The 20,506-nt window shown below is 45.1% G+C and overlaps 1 protein-coding gene across 1 annotated transcript; it reads right to left on the bottom strand.

The window, feature by feature from the left end:
- Positions 1-473: 473 nt before the first annotated feature.
- LOC308421146 (natural cytotoxicity triggering receptor 2-like) lies at positions 474-9,186 on the bottom strand (the record flags this gene model as incomplete). Its single annotated transcript, XM_080917444.1, has 5 exons — positions 474-579; positions 5,147-5,277; positions 6,988-7,042; positions 8,555-8,887; positions 9,129-9,186. The coding sequence occupies 5 exons, from the start codon at positions 9,184-9,186 to the stop codon at positions 491-493; spliced, it is 666 nt and encodes a 221-aa protein (XP_080773570.1). The 3' UTR covers positions 474-490.
- Between the last annotated feature and the right edge of the window lie 11,320 nt (positions 9,187-20,506).

Raw genomic sequence — 20,506 nt, 5'->3', positions numbered from 1 at the left:
GATGAAGGCAGAAATCTGAGTGTCTGACCCCCAGAGGCAGGAGAGCAGGCTGCTTCACGAGCAAGGGCCCCGCCCAGATGACCAGAACTGTACTTACTGCTTACTGTTCAGAAAAGGGAAGGACAAAGGGTGGAAATATCCGTGGTGAGCTGCACTCTTCATGACTCCCACAAAAGGAGACAGGCAGAAGCGCTGGTCTCTGTCTTTATTTCAGACAAACCCACCTATTTAGGGGCAATGACCAGAGTGTGCTGGGAATTGTTTCCTTTCTCTGATGGTGCAGTGAACATCCCCAAGATGGTGGATGAGATGAGGAGAGTGGGCAGGACCAGCTGAAAACATCCTGAGCCTTAGATGTCACCCATGATTACAGGCATTATTCATGTCACAGTACCTCCTTAGCCTCCGAACTCAGTGCCTCCTTTAAGGTAGATGTGGCTGAAGGTCAGAAGTCACTATTGTGACTTCAAGGTCTGTCATCTAAATGATCTCAGTGTGACAACGAATAAGACACTGAAAACCAGGGTCTTGCTGAGGAGTCCGCAGACCACGGGAACAACAAAGCTGTATGTGGAGACACTGCGGAGAGAGGAGATTGAAGGTTGGTGCAATGGCCAGTTACAGTGCAGAATCTAGTGATTTCTTCCTACAGAATCTTTCAAACTGGGTCCTTCCTGCAGCTTCCCCACAGCCTCTGGCCCTGTGCTGTGTAGAGGGTCACTTCTTAGACTAACAAATTAGACATGTATACACTAAAGAGCACTGATCTCAGGTCCAGGAGATGTGTAAAAGAGGAAGGACTAACCCAGCATCTTGGCTTCTCTGTGGAATGAATGAAACCCACATGTAGGAACATGATCCCTGTGGTCAGCAACCTGATCCTCTTCTGGGGACAGTCACTGCACCTTTATCCTCATTTTCCCACCCAGAAACCATGAAGAACCCAACCTCACTGAAAAGGTTGGCTTTGTCATGAGTTTAGCAACATGTTTCTCCAAGTTCCAGGTAGAGAGCAATAGATGTAAGAAAGAGACCCACAGAGGAGGGAGAGCCATGCCTGACCCTGGCAGATAGGGAAGCAGACGAGGACACAAGGTCTCTGCATGAAAGGACACAGGGACAAAAGGAGCAGGTGACAAGGAATCACGGGAGGCCACATGGAGTATTAATGCCATAAAATTGTGGAAGTCTCTGTGAATTCCACAGCCAGCAGACTATCCATCTGTGAGGCAAGAAGGAAAATGGAGTCACCAGGTCCAGTAGCTGGTGTCAGTTGACACTTCTCAAGTCTGTCCCCGAGCAGTTCATTTAGGCAAACTTATCTATAGCACAATTCAGGACAAAGAGTTTCCTGACTCTAATGAACTCAATTCTGTGCATACAACAAAGCTTAAAGAAAGCAATAGCATTGGAACTTGTTTCAAAGTGCACATGACATCTTCCATGAAGAAGGGTTCTACTGACTGATATGTCATGATAAGGATCTTGGGAAAGGGACAAAGGAAACAGTTGGGGTTGGGGAGGGGCAGCCGGGCAGGTGTGACTTAACCACATAGGTCATGAGGGCAGAGTTTACCATTCCCAAATTTCTGTCAGAAGACAGGCTTTCGTCTCTCCCTTTGAAGAGACAATAGTGTGAGTTTAACACTCCTGGCTCCCAAAGCGCTTATGTGTAAGCACCAGGCCCTTACACCCTCTAATTATAAGAACTTAGTGTCTACAAAGCCAGACATGGCTCATGCCCATGATTTCAGCACTGGGTAGGCTGAGGCCAGAAGATCACTGATCTTCAGACAGCATGGGCCACAGAATGAGACCTTGTCTAAATAAATAAGTAGGATGCAGTGGCTTGATCAGTGACCTGCTTACTGACCTAGGCAAAGATGAATGACACATAGTGCAGTTATACAGAGCAGTGTAAGTTCTGGTGGTCTGAGTCCAGATACAACTCTGCTCCAACCATGGGTATTGATTAGATATATGGGCATGTAGAAGTGTAGAGGTGTAGATATAGAGATTGGATAGATATAGAGATATAGATCAGATAGATGTATGGATATATAGTGGGAGGGATGGTTCTGATGTTTTGATTGGGAATCTGGTGAGAAACTCTAAAGGTGCTGTTCACCAATTTATTCTGATGGATCAATATAGATGTCAGCAGCCAATGGTTGGGCAGAGGAGGCAGGACTTTTAAGTTTCTGCAGGCAGTCAGGCTAGGAGACACAGGACGAGGGAAAAGGAATTTACCATGCTTTGGAGGAAAGAGAGCCATCAGCCACGTGAGATCTTGGGTGGAGTGACCATTGGCTGGTTCCCTGATTGGCCCTTGGGTAGCAGGGAGGTTAGAAACACAACTAGTACATGCTACACCATAGACATATAGAGATATAGAAATGATTGATAGTTGATAGATAGATAGATAGATAGATAGATAAGATATGGGGAGGTACCATGGAATTACTAGAAAATAGAATTGAGCTCAATTAAAGAATAAATCAAAACAGGAATCTTGAAAGCAGTTCATGTCCTCATGCAAACGCTGGTAGACGGGGGTAACAAGCCCGTGTGCTTACTTCCACTCCAGTCTCCTGTCCAGTTTCCTATCAGGGCGACAATATCCCCAAGGGCACTTGGTAAGTTCAGCAGCTGACAGTGCTAGAGAGGCAGCCAATATAGGGAGGCTGGCTCTTGTCTCATCTTGTGGTTGCCACAGTACCTTCCTTGGTGCCAGCCTCTGCACCCAGAGGAACCTGCTGCTAGAAAAACCCTGCTTCTGGCCTTTGCTAACTGCAGTGATTCCAAAGTCTAAGCTGCCAGTGTTTTGTTGTGTTTCTTGGAGCTCTGAGCTATTGTCATGCCCTTGGCTTCAGGGCACAACCCCTTCACAGCATATCTTCACCGATCTCTTTCAGGGGCTCACACAGACTGTGGGGCCCCTTAGGTGGTGGGACCCCATGTACCCATGCATTGCTTAGGGCTTCCCTCACCCAATGACTGGAGGCAGGAATATGTATACTCCAGCCCTTCTGCCTCTGACAGAAGCAAGGTCAGGTGTTCACCAGACTCTTTTGCAGGACCTGGCCTATAGTACTCCTGGGAAACTGGCCCTGTTTGTGACCCTTAATTGATTTTCTTCCCTGCCCAGCCTCGCTTCCCTAATGACTCTGCCAAAGATTACTTCCTAAAACATTTTCATGAGGTTTACTTTCCCATGCCCTGCCTATGAGGAATCCCCTGACACAGGAGATGGGACTCCCTGCAATGCCTGCCCATCAGCAGGGCAGGAAGGAGATTTGCTCTTCAGTTCCCTGGGCAAAGCGCTCATCGAATCCCAACCTTTCCCTATACGGACAGCTGGGATGGATGCTGCTGTCCTGCCTGGACACTGACCAACAGTAATCAGTATTGCTGAATAATTCCCAAGGTGTGTAAAGTTCTCGGACAGAAGAGGTGTACCAGTATTCAGAATGTGAGCAGGATGCCTGCCTACTGAGCCTTGAAAATAAAGGCAAGGAAGAAAAAGTAACTACTGGAAGGATGTTGCAGTAGTTAAGAGCATATACTGCTCTTCCAGAGGTCCTGAGTTCAATTTTCAGAAGCCACATTGGACAGCTCACAGTTTCCTGTAACTCTAACTCCAAGGGATCAGATGCCTTTTGCAGCTTATGCAGGCACCTAAACTCAGCTGTACAATTTACACACACACACACACTCACACAGACACACACACACAGACACACACACACACAGACACACACAGACACACACACACATGCACACACACAAACACACACAAACACACACACACTGAAAAGTTGATATTTTTAAAAAGAAAAGAAAGATAAATGCTGACTTTCACTAGATTTCACATGTTATTTAGTCTTTAGTCCATGAAGGCTGAATAAGTCTCTGCTCCATGCCAAGGCACTTGAGCTGGTACCAAGCAAACACCTTGAAGAAAGGGGAAATATTATGTCTGCCTCCAAGCCTGGAACAAGAGTCTACACTCACAGAGGAGTGAATACCATAAACACAGCACACCTATTTTACTAGGAATATGTTTTTCTTGGTGCTGAGGATGGAACCAGAGCCTTGTGCATCCTTAGCCCATGTTCTGAGCCATACGTTCTGCTCTACAGGAACTGTTTTAATATACTGAACCCAAGATGGTCACACTGCAGTAATAAACCCCATCTCAACATTGTGGATCATGTTTTTTTAAATTCACAATGTTTTTTAAAATATTTTTTGAGATGTCATTTATTCTGATATGTTGGTGTACTATGTAGGTGAAGTGTCTGCCCATGAAAGCCAGAAGAGGATGCAGAGGCTGGGAATACAGATGACTTTGATATACCATGTGGGGGCTGGGAAGCACGGCTGGTGCTCTTAACTGCCCAGTCATTTCTCTAGCCCTGAAAATTCTGGTATTTAGAAGATAGCTTGTATGTTTAATGTATGCAGAGTCATATAAATGATCAAAAATGCAGAAATTTTGTTGGGATAAAAGATTTTAAAAATTTGCCCTGCACTGGCAAGGAAGATGTGTGACTATGAGTTCAAGGCCAACCTGGTCTACAAAATGAGTTCAAGGACAGCCAGGGCTACACAGAAAAGTTCTGTCTCAGAAAACAACAACAGAAGATTTTAAAATAAAAACAGATAAAGAGAAAGCATATTACTGTGGGCTTATGACATTTTCTTATTGGTGGAAACGTGTGTCTATTGAAATTATGATTCTGAGGAGTAGGAAATAATGTTTAATAATGATTATGTATGTATGTATGTATGTATGTGTGTATTTTAGATAGAGTTGCTCTATGTAGCTCTGGCTGTCCTGGAACTTACACTAGGCTGACCTGTAACCGACAGAGATCTGACATAAGAATCCTCCTGCTTCTGGCTTGGCAGGACTAATAGCGTTTCTCAAAAATGCCATTTCCACCCTCCTACTGAAGTGTAAGAAACATGAGAACTGAGCTGGAGAGGACCGGAGCCACCTACGCAGCCAGTCACCTCCACACAGACTGAGGTGACTCAAGTCTGATCCTGCTCCACCCACCCCACATCCTCACCCCCACATCCTCTCAACACAAGGACGAAGAAATGAAGGGTGTCCAAACCAGGAGCCAAGAAAGCATACCTGTCAGTGTCTGTCCCGTTTGTGATGGTGACTCCAAGGTCAGGAGAGGAAACAACAGCAGGGGACTTGGGTTGGGGTTGGGTGGTGGTTGTGTCACTGGGTGAGCATTTTGTGGTAGTGAGGTCGGGAAGCTCAGTCAATCTTGTAGTAGGAATGATGTCAGGAGAGGACATGTCTGAAGAACCTGCTAGAAGACACAGGGGGTAGATAGATGAACGGGTAGATAGATAACGGATGGGTGGGTCGATGGATGGGTGGATAGATAGATGGAGGGATAGATGGATGGATTGACGGACAGATGGACAGGTGAGTAGGTGAAGAGAAACGGAGCTGAGGGAAAGGAACACGACCATCTAAGAAGCAAGGTTTTCTTTGGCTAAAATCCTAAGAAACAGTGTAAAGTCATCCTGAGTCAGAGACAGTAAAAGGAACGGAAGGAGACAGGGATGAAGGGTAGGAAGAGGCCTGAGGAAAGACTTCTCGGGCTGTGTGGGTTGTGGGAATTCTCTTGCCTGCTACTCACTCTCCACCAACCCCAACCTCTCCCTGACACTGTTCTGTAAGTCACGTCACTCTCAAGTTGTCCTTTACTGGAAATTTCAGCTGAGCCTGCCTTGTGCTTGGCACAGACTCTCCTGGTTCTAGGAAGTGAGGTCTGTTACTTTCCTCTCTTCTGTCCCTGACACATCCACTGTTACTCGGTAGGATGTAGAGTCCAGCAAACATGCACTCTTTCTTAGATAATTCAGAATTTCATAGTGGGGACTTGGTTTGCACTTGAAATAAGGCTTTATTTATTCCCACAGCAAAGCCCAAGGTGCACAGTTTAGAAGCCCATCATAGTGACGCTGATGGCATATTGAGAGAAGGAGGGTAGATTGCAGGAGGCTTTCTAAGAATGTAATTTCTAAGTAGAGATTTGGGAAATGGAACCCAATTATTTTCCACATCTACTGTTCACCTTTTACTGAACTGTGCTACTCACGGGGAATCCATGTATAGGATCCCCTACTTACTGCTGTCCTGAAACGGACCTCAGATGAAAATTCTGGGAGAAAGCCAGGCTGCTGAATCCTTCCCTGACCTAGCTCTCTCTGCACACTTACAGCTTGTTCTTTGTAATCTCGAGAGAATGGCTGAACTATGTAAGAATTGGTTTTCCTCAGAGCTCAGATAGATTTCTCAAGATTGTGCCTTGTTTCAGTTTTTAGTTGCAAGAGCCACACGACATGTGACTGATGGAACTCAAACTCGGTAAATGATCCCTGTGTGTGCACACACATTGTCATGTGAGTGTGGATATACATGTATGAGGGTGCACATGCATGTAGAGGTTAGATGTCAACCTCTGGTGTCATCCTCCAGGATTCCTTACTTTTTGAGGCAGAGTGTCTCGCCTTCCTCTTGAAATTTGCTGATTCAGCTAGGCTGGCAGGTCAGTGTGCCCCAAGGATCTATTATTAGTGCAGGCCACCAATACAGGCTTTTTAACGTTAGTACTGAGGCTAGACCTCACATGTGCAAGGCAGGTCCTGCACTAGCAGAGCTCTCTCCAACCCTACGTCTACTGTATTTGAACACACCACACACTTTTGACACCTGTCTTAGGTCTTCCATTGCTGTGAAGAGACACCATGACCATGGCAACTCTTACAAAGGAAAACAATTCCCTGGGGCTGGCTTACAGTTCAGACGTTTAGTCCATGATCACCATGGAGGAACTAACAGGGGTGTGCGGGCAGACATGGTGCTGGAGAAAAAGCTGAGAGCTCTACATCTGGATCTGAAGGCAGCAGGAAGAAAGAGCTGGACCGGCTGAGCATCTGAAACCTCAAGCCCACGCTTCAACATCCTCCAACAAGGCCACACCTCCTACTAGTGCCATTCCATAGGAGCCTATGGGGACCAACCAGTTTCATTTAAATTACCATAATCCACAATGTCTCTCTTACATGGAATGGATGGGGGCGGGGTCAAACTCAGATGGGAAATGACCTTCAGGTACTGTCTTAGGGCTTCTATTCCGGCACAAAACATCATGACCAAGAAGCAAGTTGGGGAGGAAAGGGTTCATTCAGCTTACACTTCCACATTGCTGTTTATCACCAAAAGAAGTCAGGACTGGAACTCAAGCAGGTCAGGAAGCAGGAGCTGATGCAGAGGCCATGGAGGAATGTTACTTACTGGCTTGCTTCCCCTGTCTTGCTCAGCCTGCTTTCTTATAAAATCCAGGTCTACCAGCCCAGAGATGGTACCACCCACAATGGGCTGGGCCCTCTCCCCTTGATCACTAGTTGAAAAAATGCCTTACAGCTGAATCTCATGGAGGCATTTTCTCAACTAAGGCTCCTTTCTCTGTGATAACTCTAGCTTGTGTCAAGTTGACACAAAACCAGCCAGTACAGGTACCCACTTAACCAGATGTCTAGGCAGCATGGAGTGGGCACTGTTGAAGCTCTGAATATCACAGACAAATACAAGGAACCTGACATCTCTGCAGTTTTCAGAATGAGCTTTGAAGGTTCTGGGAACCAGTGGAGGTCCCAGGACTACCATCCCAAAGCTCACAGGTTCTTAATAGTGGACCCAGGAAGAGGACGACTCATATCCCGAGTCTTCCTCACTCTCTCTCTGACTTCTCTTTGTCATCCTACTTGGTGACCGCCTCCATCTGCTCTGAGGTGTCTGTGTGCCAGAGCCCACTGGCCCTGGAGAAGGTTCTGATGGAATTACAGGCAATGTATACTCAGGAATGGAAGGCTGTGGATACTTGAAGGAAATTAATGGTATAGTTGAAATAGCTCAGCTGATGAAGGCAATCACTGCCAAGCCTGATGACCTAAATTTAGCCCACATGGTAGAAGGAGAGAATTGAGTCTCGAAAGAACAATTGGCATGTTCACCACAGCATGAGCATGCACACACGTACAATTATAACTAAATGAATGTTTCAAAAACAAATGGAAGATTTCTCTTAGCAACAGCAGCAAAAGTCTTCAGAGAAACTGGTTCTTACCAGTTTCTCCCAAGAGGCCAGCAAGCCTGGGTCTTAAGGTTGGCCCCAAACTTAACAAGCTGATGGCTTTAGGAGAGGGGTCTTTCTTTGTGCCCCAGTTTGGAGCTACTAGAGAAGTAATTCTCAAACTTTCTAATGCTGTTGGCCTTTAATACAGTTCCTCAAGTTGTGGTGAACCCCAACCATGAGGATATTTTGTTGCTATTTCATAATTGTAATTTTGCTACTATTATGAATTGCAGTGTAAATATCTGATATGAGACCCCTCTAGGGCTCTCGACACACAGATGGAGAAACTCTCTATGAGAGGAAGCAGTTTCTTGAGTCCTCTCCAACTTTGGAGCCTTGTGACTCAGGAAGGCTTGAAAGGCACATAGAAGGGGGAAGCTCACCTTTTAACACCTCCAGGTGGACACTGCTGAGAATAGTGATGATTGAACTGTACTGTTCTTTAAAGATCGCACAGTGATAGATGCCCGAGTCACTCATCTTGAGCTCAGTCATGATGACAGTAAACAAGTGAAACTTAGAAGATTCCTGGATGAAGAATCTTAGCTTCTCGGCACCTGTGTTGGCACTAGACACTAAGGGTAGACAAGAGTCTTCTGATGTTTTCTTACACCAGGTCTTCACACTGAGGTTGTATCTGGGAGGATACCCACATTGCACAGAAACAGTCTTGCCCTCTTGTTCTCGAAGTAACATCAGGTTCTGTGCCCAGGAGCCTGGGAATACAAGCCTCATGTCAGAGAGCCCCCATCCTCTGCAGCAGCCGGAGGAAATGGGTTCCGTTCCCAGGGAGAGACCCTCTTTGTGTCTATGCTCAGAATTTGCTTACGGACAGTGGCTGGCCACAACCCCCCATGTATTCTGCCTTCCCAAGCCAGAGCCCCCTGTGCACACCTCCTACTCCCTGTTCTCTCCTCGACCTGGTTCCTTCCCTCTGTCCTTGTCCCCTGTGCTCACCTGAGGCCAGGAGCAGCAGCAGGATTGGGGAGAGCAGGTATGTGGCCTCCCAGGACATCAGTCCTCCTGAGCTGGAATTGGAAACAAGAAGGGAGGGATGTTCTGAAGAGAGGAGAGCAGGCCTGGGCAGGACTCAGGAGCCACCACAGCCAGTCTGGCATGAACTGCTGAGAAGGTAAAGACCTTTGTGGAAAAGAAGAAAACTGGGCAAGCCTGGGTGGTCCTGTGAATTCTCCAGCATAGGCTTTGAGTCTAGACCCCTGCTGAACTAGATAAAGGCTCCCAGAGACTCTGTGATCTCCTGCCTCGTAAGGCCAGGGCTGAGGAGATCTGAGAAAGCCTGAGAGGAAACCAGAGTGAGGTAAGAGAGCTCATTTCTCCTCCCCACAACCCACATTCTCCCACTTCCTCTTCAGCTTAAAGTCTCTGTTCTCCACTCAGAATGTACCCACTGAAGGTAGGTGAGAGCCAGAGGCCCTTTGGAGACCTGGACACAACTCCAAGTCCAGCTTAACCTCAGGGGCCAGACCCTTCCCACCAGCCCACCTGTCCCATGTGGAGCAGAGGCCATGAGAGGGAAGGAGATGGGTATTTATTCTCAGGAAGTGAGGAACATTTGTGTGTGTGTGTGTGTGTGTGTGTGTGTGTGTGTGTGTGTGCAGGAGTCTGGTCAGGGTGGGGGATGGGAAAACTGGGCATGAAGAAAGACTTCAGAATGAGGAAAGGTAAAGGAGAGCCCCAGGCCCCTGTTACCCGCATACACCTAGCTTCCCAACACATTCCACTCACAGCTAAGAAGTTGATGTAGTCATCAAACACACTTTTAAAAGAGCTGTCACAGGCAGTGAGATGGTTCAGCAGGTAAGGACACTTGCTGCCAAGACTGAGAACCCGAGTTTGAGCCCCAGGACCACAGGCTGGAAGGAGAGACCCAATTTCCAACAGTTGTGCCCTCAGCTCCACAGAGAGAAAAACTTAAAGTCATTGCATGAGCTATGAAATATCAACAGCTATGGGCTGTTCATTTTATCAGATCATAAGGAGCAAACCAGACATGATGGCGCCTGACTATGATCTCAGACTTCGGAGGTGGAGGCACCAGGATGGGGAGGTCGGGCCTATCCTTGGCTACATAGCAAGTTCAGGCAGGGCTACATAAGGCCCGGTCTCAAAATAAACAAAAATCAAAATAAAATGTAAAAACCCTGTAATAATGGGGTAGCCTTTAAATGACAGTGAAGCGTTTCAGGTAGGATGCTATGGAGCAAGGGCTAATCCAGATTGTCACAGGACTTGTGAAAGGCTCTGGGGAAGTAAGTGTTGGACTCCCAAAGGTCTCAGCCTAGGTGCATCATTCACAGAACACAACTTGACAATAGATTGCTGCAATGGCAAGAGGTTTGTTTTTGATCCGACGCATGTGGGGTTGCTCAGCCACACAGGGAGAGTCAACCCCGAATTCCAAAAGCATACATCTTTTATACCTTTCTGTGAAGGGTGAACTACTACATTGTGACTGGTCAGCAAAGTAGCAGCATAATTGGTCAGAAAGGGGAGAGGAAGGCGGGAGAAACGTTGACAGTAAGGTTGTTGACAATTTGCTGTTCTTCTTAGAATCCAGTATAGGAAGATTCATGGGGAGCTATTCTGAAAGCATTTATTTTTATTTTTATTTTTTGTAGTTTTGTCTTAGCTTGGTCAGCATAGCCTGGCCATTATTAGCTGTCTACTAAAATGTTATTTTTACATTTTTAGAATTCAGTTTATACATTTTTCAAATACTTTGAGGGGCTTAGGCTGATGATGGTGGATATTTGAACTTTTCTTATGAGAACTTGTGGCTGTCTGCCAGTAAATTTTGTCCTCAAAAATAGGTGTTTTGGAAAAGTCTCAGAGCTCCTAAAAACTTAATTTTCTACAGAAGAAAGGGACAGAGGAGTGGGCTGTGGTGCAGACACCAAGGACACCCTGTGGGGAGGCTTGGCAGGTAGGAAAGCCTTTGATCAAATTGACAAGCCTTTAGATACCAGTGTCAACCTGATAGTCCCAAGCCAGGGTGTCTAGAGAGAGTTGGGCATTGGCAAGGTGACATTCTGCAGCTGAAGGGCTAGCTGAGGTGACTCCTCACCACATGGAGTAGAAAGTCCAAGGATGCTGAGGACAGACCTAGCAGCATCCTTCCCAGTAAGCAGAGCAAGGTATGCATTCCGCAGCCACTGTGTAAACTCTATGGGAGAACACACAGCTGTGGCCCCAGGATTGCTCCACCTGCTCCTTGTGTGCAAAACACAGAAATAAAAACCATCAGCACCACCACCACCAAAACAGCCTGTTCAGGGGTGTTCAGTCCCTACAGCCTTTAGCAACGCCCTCTCCCAGCTGTTTGTCTGGAACTTTGGCTACCATTTCCTGAGCACCCACTGGAACTGCTCTCCTCAAGTGCTTCTCTACCAGCTGAGAACTTAGCTCACACTTGCCACAGCTCAGCTAGACCATGACTCAACAACCTATTATTTAGCAAACAGATTTATATGTTAAGTTCTCAATCCACAATCCATCAACACAACAAGCTTACAACCAGTTGACAAAGATATAAATCGCCTACCTAGATAAGATAAATTGACTTAGAGTAATCAATCCCTAGAAAGTATACATATCTACCCTTGGTTACTCAGAGCCAGGGGGACGGAGATGGGTCATCCTCTTTTCCCATGTTGATTCTCCTCTCCGGCCTACCAAAACATTGTTTTCACACCACTCTCTACTGTCCAATCATGTAGCGCCTTGACCTAACTAGTGCCAGTCCTCACCTGTATGTAGACATCAACCTACACTTATGCCCCTCCCAGACCTAACTTTACCTTGGTTCTGATTCTGCTGGGGCTCAAGAAAGAAAGGCAGGAAGAGGAAGGAGCCTGGGCTGGGGTTTGAGAAAAGAGAAGCCAGGCACATTGCAGGAGCTGAGGAAATGGGTGTCTGCAGCACTCCTCTGTTTCCAGTGTCCTTACCACAGAGTTCCCATGTGGGGAGGGATTGCAGTAAGCAGCTCTCATGCTTTCCTGGCTTACAGAACCCCACCCCCGTGTGAACACACATGAGTGTGTGGGAATCACTCTCACACTCCCCTAACTTCTTCACTGAAGACGTCCATGCACCCATCAGCTGGGACCAGTTGCTGTTCTTCTCTGTCCACATAGCTGCTTTGGGGGGCAGCCTTGCTAAGGTCAGGACTGTGCAGTCTCTGCACCCACATTTCTATTACCTCCTGCAGCCATCACCCACCTCCTGACAACAGCCCATGCACTGGACCACACAGAGAAACTCCTCCATGGAGCCTGACCATCCTGAGCTTGCAGCATCTCCAAGGTAACTTTTCCTGAAGGACTCAAGCTTGTCCTGCCTCCTGTACCATAGCCTCTGACCCTGTGTGAGGGTCTAGTTGTGTAAGCAACTGTTCTGTGCCTTCTCTTCCTCAGTCACTGTTGGACTGAGGCCAGAGCTGGCTGACTTCCCTTCCCTGCCTGCTCTGCCTCTCTAGATACAGATCTGTGCTCATGCAATTGACATGCACATGCCTGTGCCCTAGACTGTGTTATCCAGGGGCTTCTCTCCATGTTCCTGTCTGGAAGGGGACACAGTATCAGAGAGGGACAGTGACTCATTGTAGTCACACTGACAGGAAGGGTTGCATCAGAGATTTGAACTCAGGCCTGGATGTCAGTACCATTGCACATTAACTCCTCACAAGGTGGTCTCACTGAAGAGGCCACTGTAGTGGTTTGAGTGAGATGTTCTCTGTAGTCTCAGGCATTTGAACACTTGGCACTCAGTTGGGAGTGCTGTTTGGGACAGTTTTAGAGGATGCCTTGCTGGAGGATGTATGTCACAGGGGGTGGGCATTGAGTTAAAGCTAATTGCCAACTTCCTTGATCTTACCCTACTGTGAGTTCCCTCTGTCAGCTTCTTGCTTGTGGACCAAAATGTGAGCTTGCAGCATCCTGCTCCAGCCTGCTGCATGCTGCCGAGCTTCTCTGTCAGTGGACTCTCATCTCTTCAGATTGGTAAGCCCAAATAAACTCTTTCTTTTATAGTTGCCTTTGCCATGGTGTGACCTGGACCAGCAGGCTTCTGTGCATGTTTCTGAGCAGGTCGACAAGGAAGGATAGAAGTACAGAAGATAGGAAAACTGGGATTAGCAGGTCTTTCAGAAGCTGATGGCTTATGTCAGACAACTTTATTAGTCAGAACAGCAGTTTTTATATGTGTTGCAGAGGGAAAATGGGGCAGAGTCAGCAGAAAGCTGTCATACAATAGGATGAAGTCAGTAGGAAGCTAATCAAATAATGTTGCCTAAAAGCAATACAGGATATCAAGTGTACCACAGACAGATTTCATAGTAGCACTAGGACTAATAACCACAGCTACTTGTGAGGAAAAGTTGTGTCCAAAGGTCATTTGACAAAAATCACACCTCCCCTAAGGTCCTGACTGAAGAATATTGATGACTTTGCTAGGCATGTTCCTAGTGTTAGATAAGGAACTCCATTCCTTCTCAGTGCAATAGAGCTTCAGGGGAAGCCTTGGATCAGATGGCTCCCAACAATGGAGCTTTGTCACAGCAACTGATAATCCAGCCTTTATCACAGAGCTCCAGCATCTCTGTGGCGAGGTAGGTGAGTGTTTTTAACCTGGGCATTGGTGATCAAGCCTAGCCTACTTGGCCTGCTGCAGCTGTCCCTTTGATACTTCACTCCTTGGTTTATCCTGGTTTCAAGCCTCATTGGTTACCATGAGTCTGGACCTTGGCTTGATTGAAGATATGATTAGTACTAGAGTCATCTAGGTCACCGATCTCTGGCCACATCTGTGAGGGAGTTTCTAGATCAGGGTATTTTCAGTAGGAAGACTTCCTAGGCATAGGCAGTACCACTGCATGAACAAAAGGGATAAAGGGAACTGAGAATTCATGTTCATCTCTCCCTCCTGACTGTGGACACAATGTGGCCAGTTTCCAGCTCCTGCCTTCTCCTTTCTCCCCTGGACACACAAAACACTTCCTCGACTATGCTGTTCTAATGTTTTAGATGCTGGGCAGTTGTCTAGGCAGCCATTGTCTGTCATTGGTATAATTTCAGAAGTACTTGCCTGCACTTTCTGTATACTCAGATAAGGTTTTTTTTTTTTTTTTTTTTTTTTTTTTTTTTTTTTTTTTTTTTGCTTCTCAAGTCTCTGATATAGTTTAAGACAAGATAGTCTTACTATAAGCTTAAGTTGTTTATTATTTAAGATGTTAAAGGTCTAAGAAGACTTTTTTCATTTGATAATGCAAGTTAGGATAGAAATTGATTTAAATACAGAACTTTGAACTCGCCAGGACAGTATAGACAACAGAATACTTTCTTCTGTGTTGCCAAATATAAACAGACTGGACTTTTTGAATAGAACTATTACCTAATAATTTTCATAATTGTTTCATAATTGTTCCTACCATATGTTGTTTATAAGAGAAAGAGCCCTTTTATTGCGACAAGAAAGGGAACTATTGAGGCTTGGTCTGCAGCTATGTGTTGTGATGCTAAATTAGGTACCCACGGATCTAGCTGCCTCCAAGTGACTTCTCATATTTACCAGCTTTTGTTGTGTGAACCTTATTCCTTACTTTAAAATTATTTCCATCAGCTGTTGGATATGTCCTCTCAGTGGACAGTTATATTAGGCTCCTGTAGGCAGGCAACAGATTCAGGGGTAGCCCCTGCTCTAGTCGTTGGAGGACTCATGTGAAAACCAAGCTATACAACTGCTACATATGTGCAGGGCCCTAGGTCCAGGCTGTACTCACTCATTGGTTAGTAGCTCAGTCTCTGGGAGTCCCCAAGGGTACATGTTAGTTGATTCTGTTAGTCTTTCTGTGGAGTCTATGTCTTCTCTAGGTCCCTCAATCCTTCCCACCACTCTTCCATAAGATTTTCTGAACTCTATCTAATGTTCAGTTGTGGGTCTCTGCCTCTCTTTCCATTAGCTGCTGGGTGGAGCCTCTCAGAGGATAGTTTTAGTATGCTTCTGTCTGTAAGCATAACAGAGTATCATTAGTAATGTCAGTGAATGGTTCTTACCCATGAGATGGGTCTCAATTTGGGGCAGGCATTCCCTCAATCTCTGCTCTATCTTTGTCCCTGCAGATCTTGTAGACAGGACACATTTTCAATGGAAGGTTTTGTGGTTGGGTTGCTGTCCTTATTCCATCTTAAAAATGGCTATAGGAAATTACTGGAGAGATAAGAGGTAGGCAGATTTTGAATTACCCAGGTGGGGGTTGCAGAGGAAGGAAGACAGATAGGAGAGAGAGGAAGCAGCCACTAGTGGAGGTAGACCATGAGCATATGGTCAGGAGAAACAGCAAGTGTTTGGGGTACACCTCTGGGGAGGTAGCCAGGTCGGCAGGTAGGAATGTGCATTAAGGGTTAACCCCCAGTGATTGTCAAAGCCAAATAAAACAAACCATTTGAGTCTCAATCATTTGTAAGCCAGATGGAGAGAAGTTTAAATTGGGTCAACTACACCTGTACATTGCTGCCATTGGGTATCTTGTCACATCAATGAGAAAGTAACTAATGGGAAAAGTAAACCCAATGTTCCTGATCCACTGAAGACACCAGAGGTTGTATAAATGGCTTCTATAGTATCTGTAAGGGCCAGTGTGGTGGTGGCGGTGGTGATGATGGTGGTGATGATGGTGGTGATGATGGTGGTGATGCTGGTGATGGTGATGATAGTGGTGGTAATGGTGATGATAGTGGTGGTGATGGTGGTAATGACGGTGGTGATGATGGTGGTGGTGATGGTGGTGATGATGGTGATGGTGATGATAGTGGTGGTGATGGTGATGATGGTGATGGTGGTGATGATGGTGGTGTGATGTAGTGATGGTGATGGTGATGATAGTGGTGGTGATGGTGGTGGTGATGATGATGATAGTGATGACAATGGTGGTGATGTGATAATGATGGTGATTGTGTTACAGTGGTGATGATGGTGATGATGATATGGTGATATGATTTTGGTGGTGATGATGGTGACAGTTGTGGCTGAGGAAACATCTCTGTGGGTACATCAGAGTATTTGCCTGACATATGCAGGATCCTGGGTTCTATTCTCAGCACTAAAAGAAAACAAACAAAGTGCTGACCCCGACCCCTCAGGGAGACAAGGACATGGCTGCCTAGGTGGTCAGCAAATACAAAGTCAGCCCATTTTTTTTCTGGTAACAATAATTGAAGGTAGAAAACCCAGGAGGCTCTAGAATACCATTAGCTTGTCCAGGTGGGCATCAAAGAGAGGGCTGGGGAAAACTTTGGCCAACTATGAATACCATCCACTCTGTGTGAAAGAGGGAAATGGAAGTAACTGTGGTTTGGTGGGGCCTCTGAAAAGCCATGGCTGGGGCACTGAGCCCTCCCTGCTTCTGTGTATCCACCCAGGGTAGCCCCTGGAGCCTGGACGTACGGTTTTTCCTCTTGATCTCTCTCCTTAGCCTGTGACCCTGGTGTAGGTTCTGCTGTGCGCTCTAAAGCTCATCACTATACTTCCATATTCACAGTGAACTTTGAAGCTGGCTACCAGGCTCTGAATAAGGTCCTAAAGTCTACACAGCTCACGTCAATACAGGTTGCTTTGCATTATGGGTTGAGTTTCCAAAAGGGGAAACTTTGAATTCCACAGCCTGAGAGAAAGCAGCCCCTTTTCTTGAGTTTCCCCAAAGCTGTCAGCTCAACACTATCCAAAGGAGAACATCGCCTGTATCAAATAAGAAAAGTAGCAAACTGTTGTTCTTCCTATGGTTGCAAACCTCTTTAGCTCCTTCAGTCCTTTCTCTAGCTCCTCCATTGGGGTCCCCATGTTCAGTCTGATGGTTAGCTGCAAGCATCCTCAACTGTATCTGTATGGTTCTGGAAGAGCCTCTCAGGAGACATCCATATTAGGTTCCTGTCAACAAGCACTTTTTGGTATCAGCAATAGTGACTGGGTTTGGTGGCTGCATATGGGATGGATTCCCATGTGAGGCAGTCTCTGGATGGCCTTTCCTTCAGTCTCTGCTCCACTCTTTGTCCCTGTATTTCCTCTCATGAGTATTTTGTTCCCCCTTCTAAGAAGGACTGAAACATACACACATTTGTTTTCCTTCTTCTTGAGCTTCATAAGGTATGTAAATTGTATCTTGAGTATTCTGAGCTTTTGGGCTAATATTCACTTATCAGTGAGTGCATACCATGTGTCTTCTTTGGTTATTGGGTTACCTCACTGTACTGGCTGGTTTTGTGTCAACTTGACACAAGCTGGAGTTATCACAGAGAAAGGAGCCTCAGTTGAGGAAATGCCTCCATGAGATCCAGCTGTAAGGCATTTTCTCAACTAGTGATCAAGGGGGAGGGCCCAGCCCATTTTGGGTGGTGCCATCCCTGGGCTGGTAGACCTGGGTTCTATAAGAAAGCAAGCTGAGCAAGCCATGGGAAGCAAGCCAGTAAGTGACATTTCTCCACAGGCTCTGCATCAGCTTCTGCTTCCTGACCTGCTTGAGTTCCAGTCCTGACTTCCTCTGGTGATGAACATTGATATGGAAGTGTAAGCTGAATAAACACTTTCCTCCCAAACTTGCTTCTTGGTCATAATATTTTGTGCAGGAATGGAAACCCTGACTAAGACGCTCACTCAGGATGATATTTCTAGTTCCATCCATTTGCCTAGGATTTTCATGAAATCATCATTTTAAAAAGGTAAGTCGTACTCCATTGTGTAAATGTATCACATTTTCTGTATCCACTCCTCTGTTGAAGGACATCTGGGTTCTTTACAGCTTCTAACAATTATAAATAAAGATGCTATGAACACAGTGGAGCATGTGTCCTTGTTATATGTTGAAGCATCTTTTGAGTATATGCTCAGGAGTGGTACAGCTGGGTCCTCAGGTAGCATTATGTCCGATTTTTTGAGGAACCGCTACACAGATTTCCACAGTGGTTGTACCAGCTTGCAATTCCACCAACAATGGAGGAGTGTTCCTCTTTCTCCACATCCTCACCAGCATCTGCTGTCACCTGAGTTTTTGATCTTAGCCATTCTGACTGGTGTGAGGTGGAATCTCAGGGTTGTTTTGATTTGCATTTCCCTGGTGACTAAGGATGTTGAACATTTCTTTAGGTGCTTCTCAGTCATCTAATATTCCTCAGTTGAGAATTTTTTGTTTAGTTTTGTTCCTCATTTTTATTAGGGTTATTATGTTCCCTGGAGTCCAACCAGAACCCCCAGAGCTCCTAGGGATTAAACTACCAGCCAAAGACTACACATGGAGAGACCCATGACTCCAGCCCCATATGCAGCAGAGGGTGGCATTGTCTGCTGTCAATAGGATGAGAAGCCCTTGGTCCTGTGAAGGCTCATTTTCCCAGTGTAGGGAAATTCAAGCGTAGTGAGGTGGGAGATGGTGGGTGGGAGGCAGAACACCCTCATAGAAGCTGGGGGAGGAGGTGGAAGTGGGAAAGAGGGAAACAGGGAAAGGGAATAACATTTGAAATGTAAAAAATTTAAGAATAAAAATTAAAAAGTAGAAGACAGCAGGCTTTAAGAAAAAAATAAAGAAAAAATCAAATTCCATTACTCACTAAGAATCTATTCATTTTATATTAAAAATATCATTCTAACCACAGAATGCTTGATGGATGAATGCACTAGATGAATGAATGTCTTGGCATTATCTAGTGGTCCATACTAAAGTAGACAGTCAAAATCTATTACAAATCTTTATTACTGATAATCAGAGAAAAAGCTCAGGAATACAGCTTTGTAAGTTTTAGTATATTAAGGAATTTCGACAAAACATAGAAAAATGCTTCTAGAAATCAAATGTTGTGTATTTTAGGTGACATTGACATTGGAGATTTGGTATGAACAGTGTAGAGAAAACAACACCCATACTTTAGGCCCAAGTTTTACTACACCATTTGTTACCTAGGGTCTTGCAACTAAAGTTGGAACATGATTGGGGTTTTCTTTGCGGGGAGAAATTTATAAATATGAGACAAATAAAATCAAATAGAATAGTACGTGAGACACCATACTTGATAAAATGTTGCAAAAGCAAAAATAAAAAAGTAGCAAACAGCAATTTCTAAAAAAATCAGGTCCAGTGGTAATTATTTTTATTTCAGTTTTTATTATTGAACCGATTTTAAATTTAAGTATATTTTTATTATATTTTTTCCTTCCCTTAAGCCCTTCTAGATGCTCTCCCCTCATGACCCTCCAACTTTAAGTTCTTTTTAAAACACAAACAAAAGATACATACAACAATAAAAATTCCCTAAAATCAAGAAGACACACAAACACATACACAAACACACATGAAAACACAAAAGAAACCAACCAACCAGCAGCTACAACAAACCATTACCAAACTGTAACCAAATAAAAGCCACAGTCTATTGTGTATTGGTCAACTTCTCCTGAACAGGAGGCCTGCCCTGGAGTGGTTGATATGCCCTGTGTCATTCTATTGAGAAAAAAATCATTTTTTCCTTCTCCCAGCAGGTATATAAGACAGTTCAGTTATTAATCTTTACCCTAATGGCTAGGTTTTAATTAATTAATTAAAACCATTAATTAAAAATATGACAAAATAAAATATAAAAAAACAAAAGCTGTTACATAGAAGTTGGACAAAAAAATCCAATAAAAGGAAAAGAGGCCAAGAGAAGGCACAAGACCCACTTGTTCACACCCTCAGGACTCTCATGTAATCACTAAACCAGAAGCCATAACACAAGTACAAAGGACCTGTGCAGACCTGTGCAGGCTCTGTGCAGGCTCTGTGCATGCTGTTTTAGTCTCTGCGTGATCATATGAGATTTGCCATTGTTGATTTAGGGGACCTTGTTTTCTTGATGTCCTCCCTACTCTGGCTCTTATACTCTTTCTGCCTCTCCTTCCATTTGTTCCCTGAGTTCTGAGATGAAGGATTTGATGGAGACATTCCATATAGAGCTGTGTATTCTAAGGTCTCCCTCTCTGCATAGTATCTGGCTGCAGGTCTCTATATTTGCTTTCATCTGCTGCAGAAGGAAGATTTTCTGATGATTTCTGAACAAGGCACTGATGTATATGAGTAGAGCAGAATGTCATCAGGAGTCATTTTACCACTATTTTTTTTTAAAAAGACTGGTATTATTTGGTATTAATCTAGGTCTCTGGGCCTTCTAGTCTCAGGTTTTTAGTTACCCAAGCAGTGGTGGGCCTGAGCACTCTATTGTGGAGTGAGTCTTAAGTCAAATCAGTTATCAGTTGGTTATTCCCACTGTCATTGTGCCACCACTGCCTTAGCATGTCTT

The sequence above is a fragment of the Micromys minutus genome (assembly GCF_963924665.1).
Source record: "Micromys minutus genome assembly, chromosome: 5".
Classification (NCBI taxonomy): domain Eukaryota; kingdom Metazoa; phylum Chordata; class Mammalia; order Rodentia; family Muridae; genus Micromys; species Micromys minutus.
This window is presented reverse-complemented; position numbering and strand designations above follow the sequence as displayed.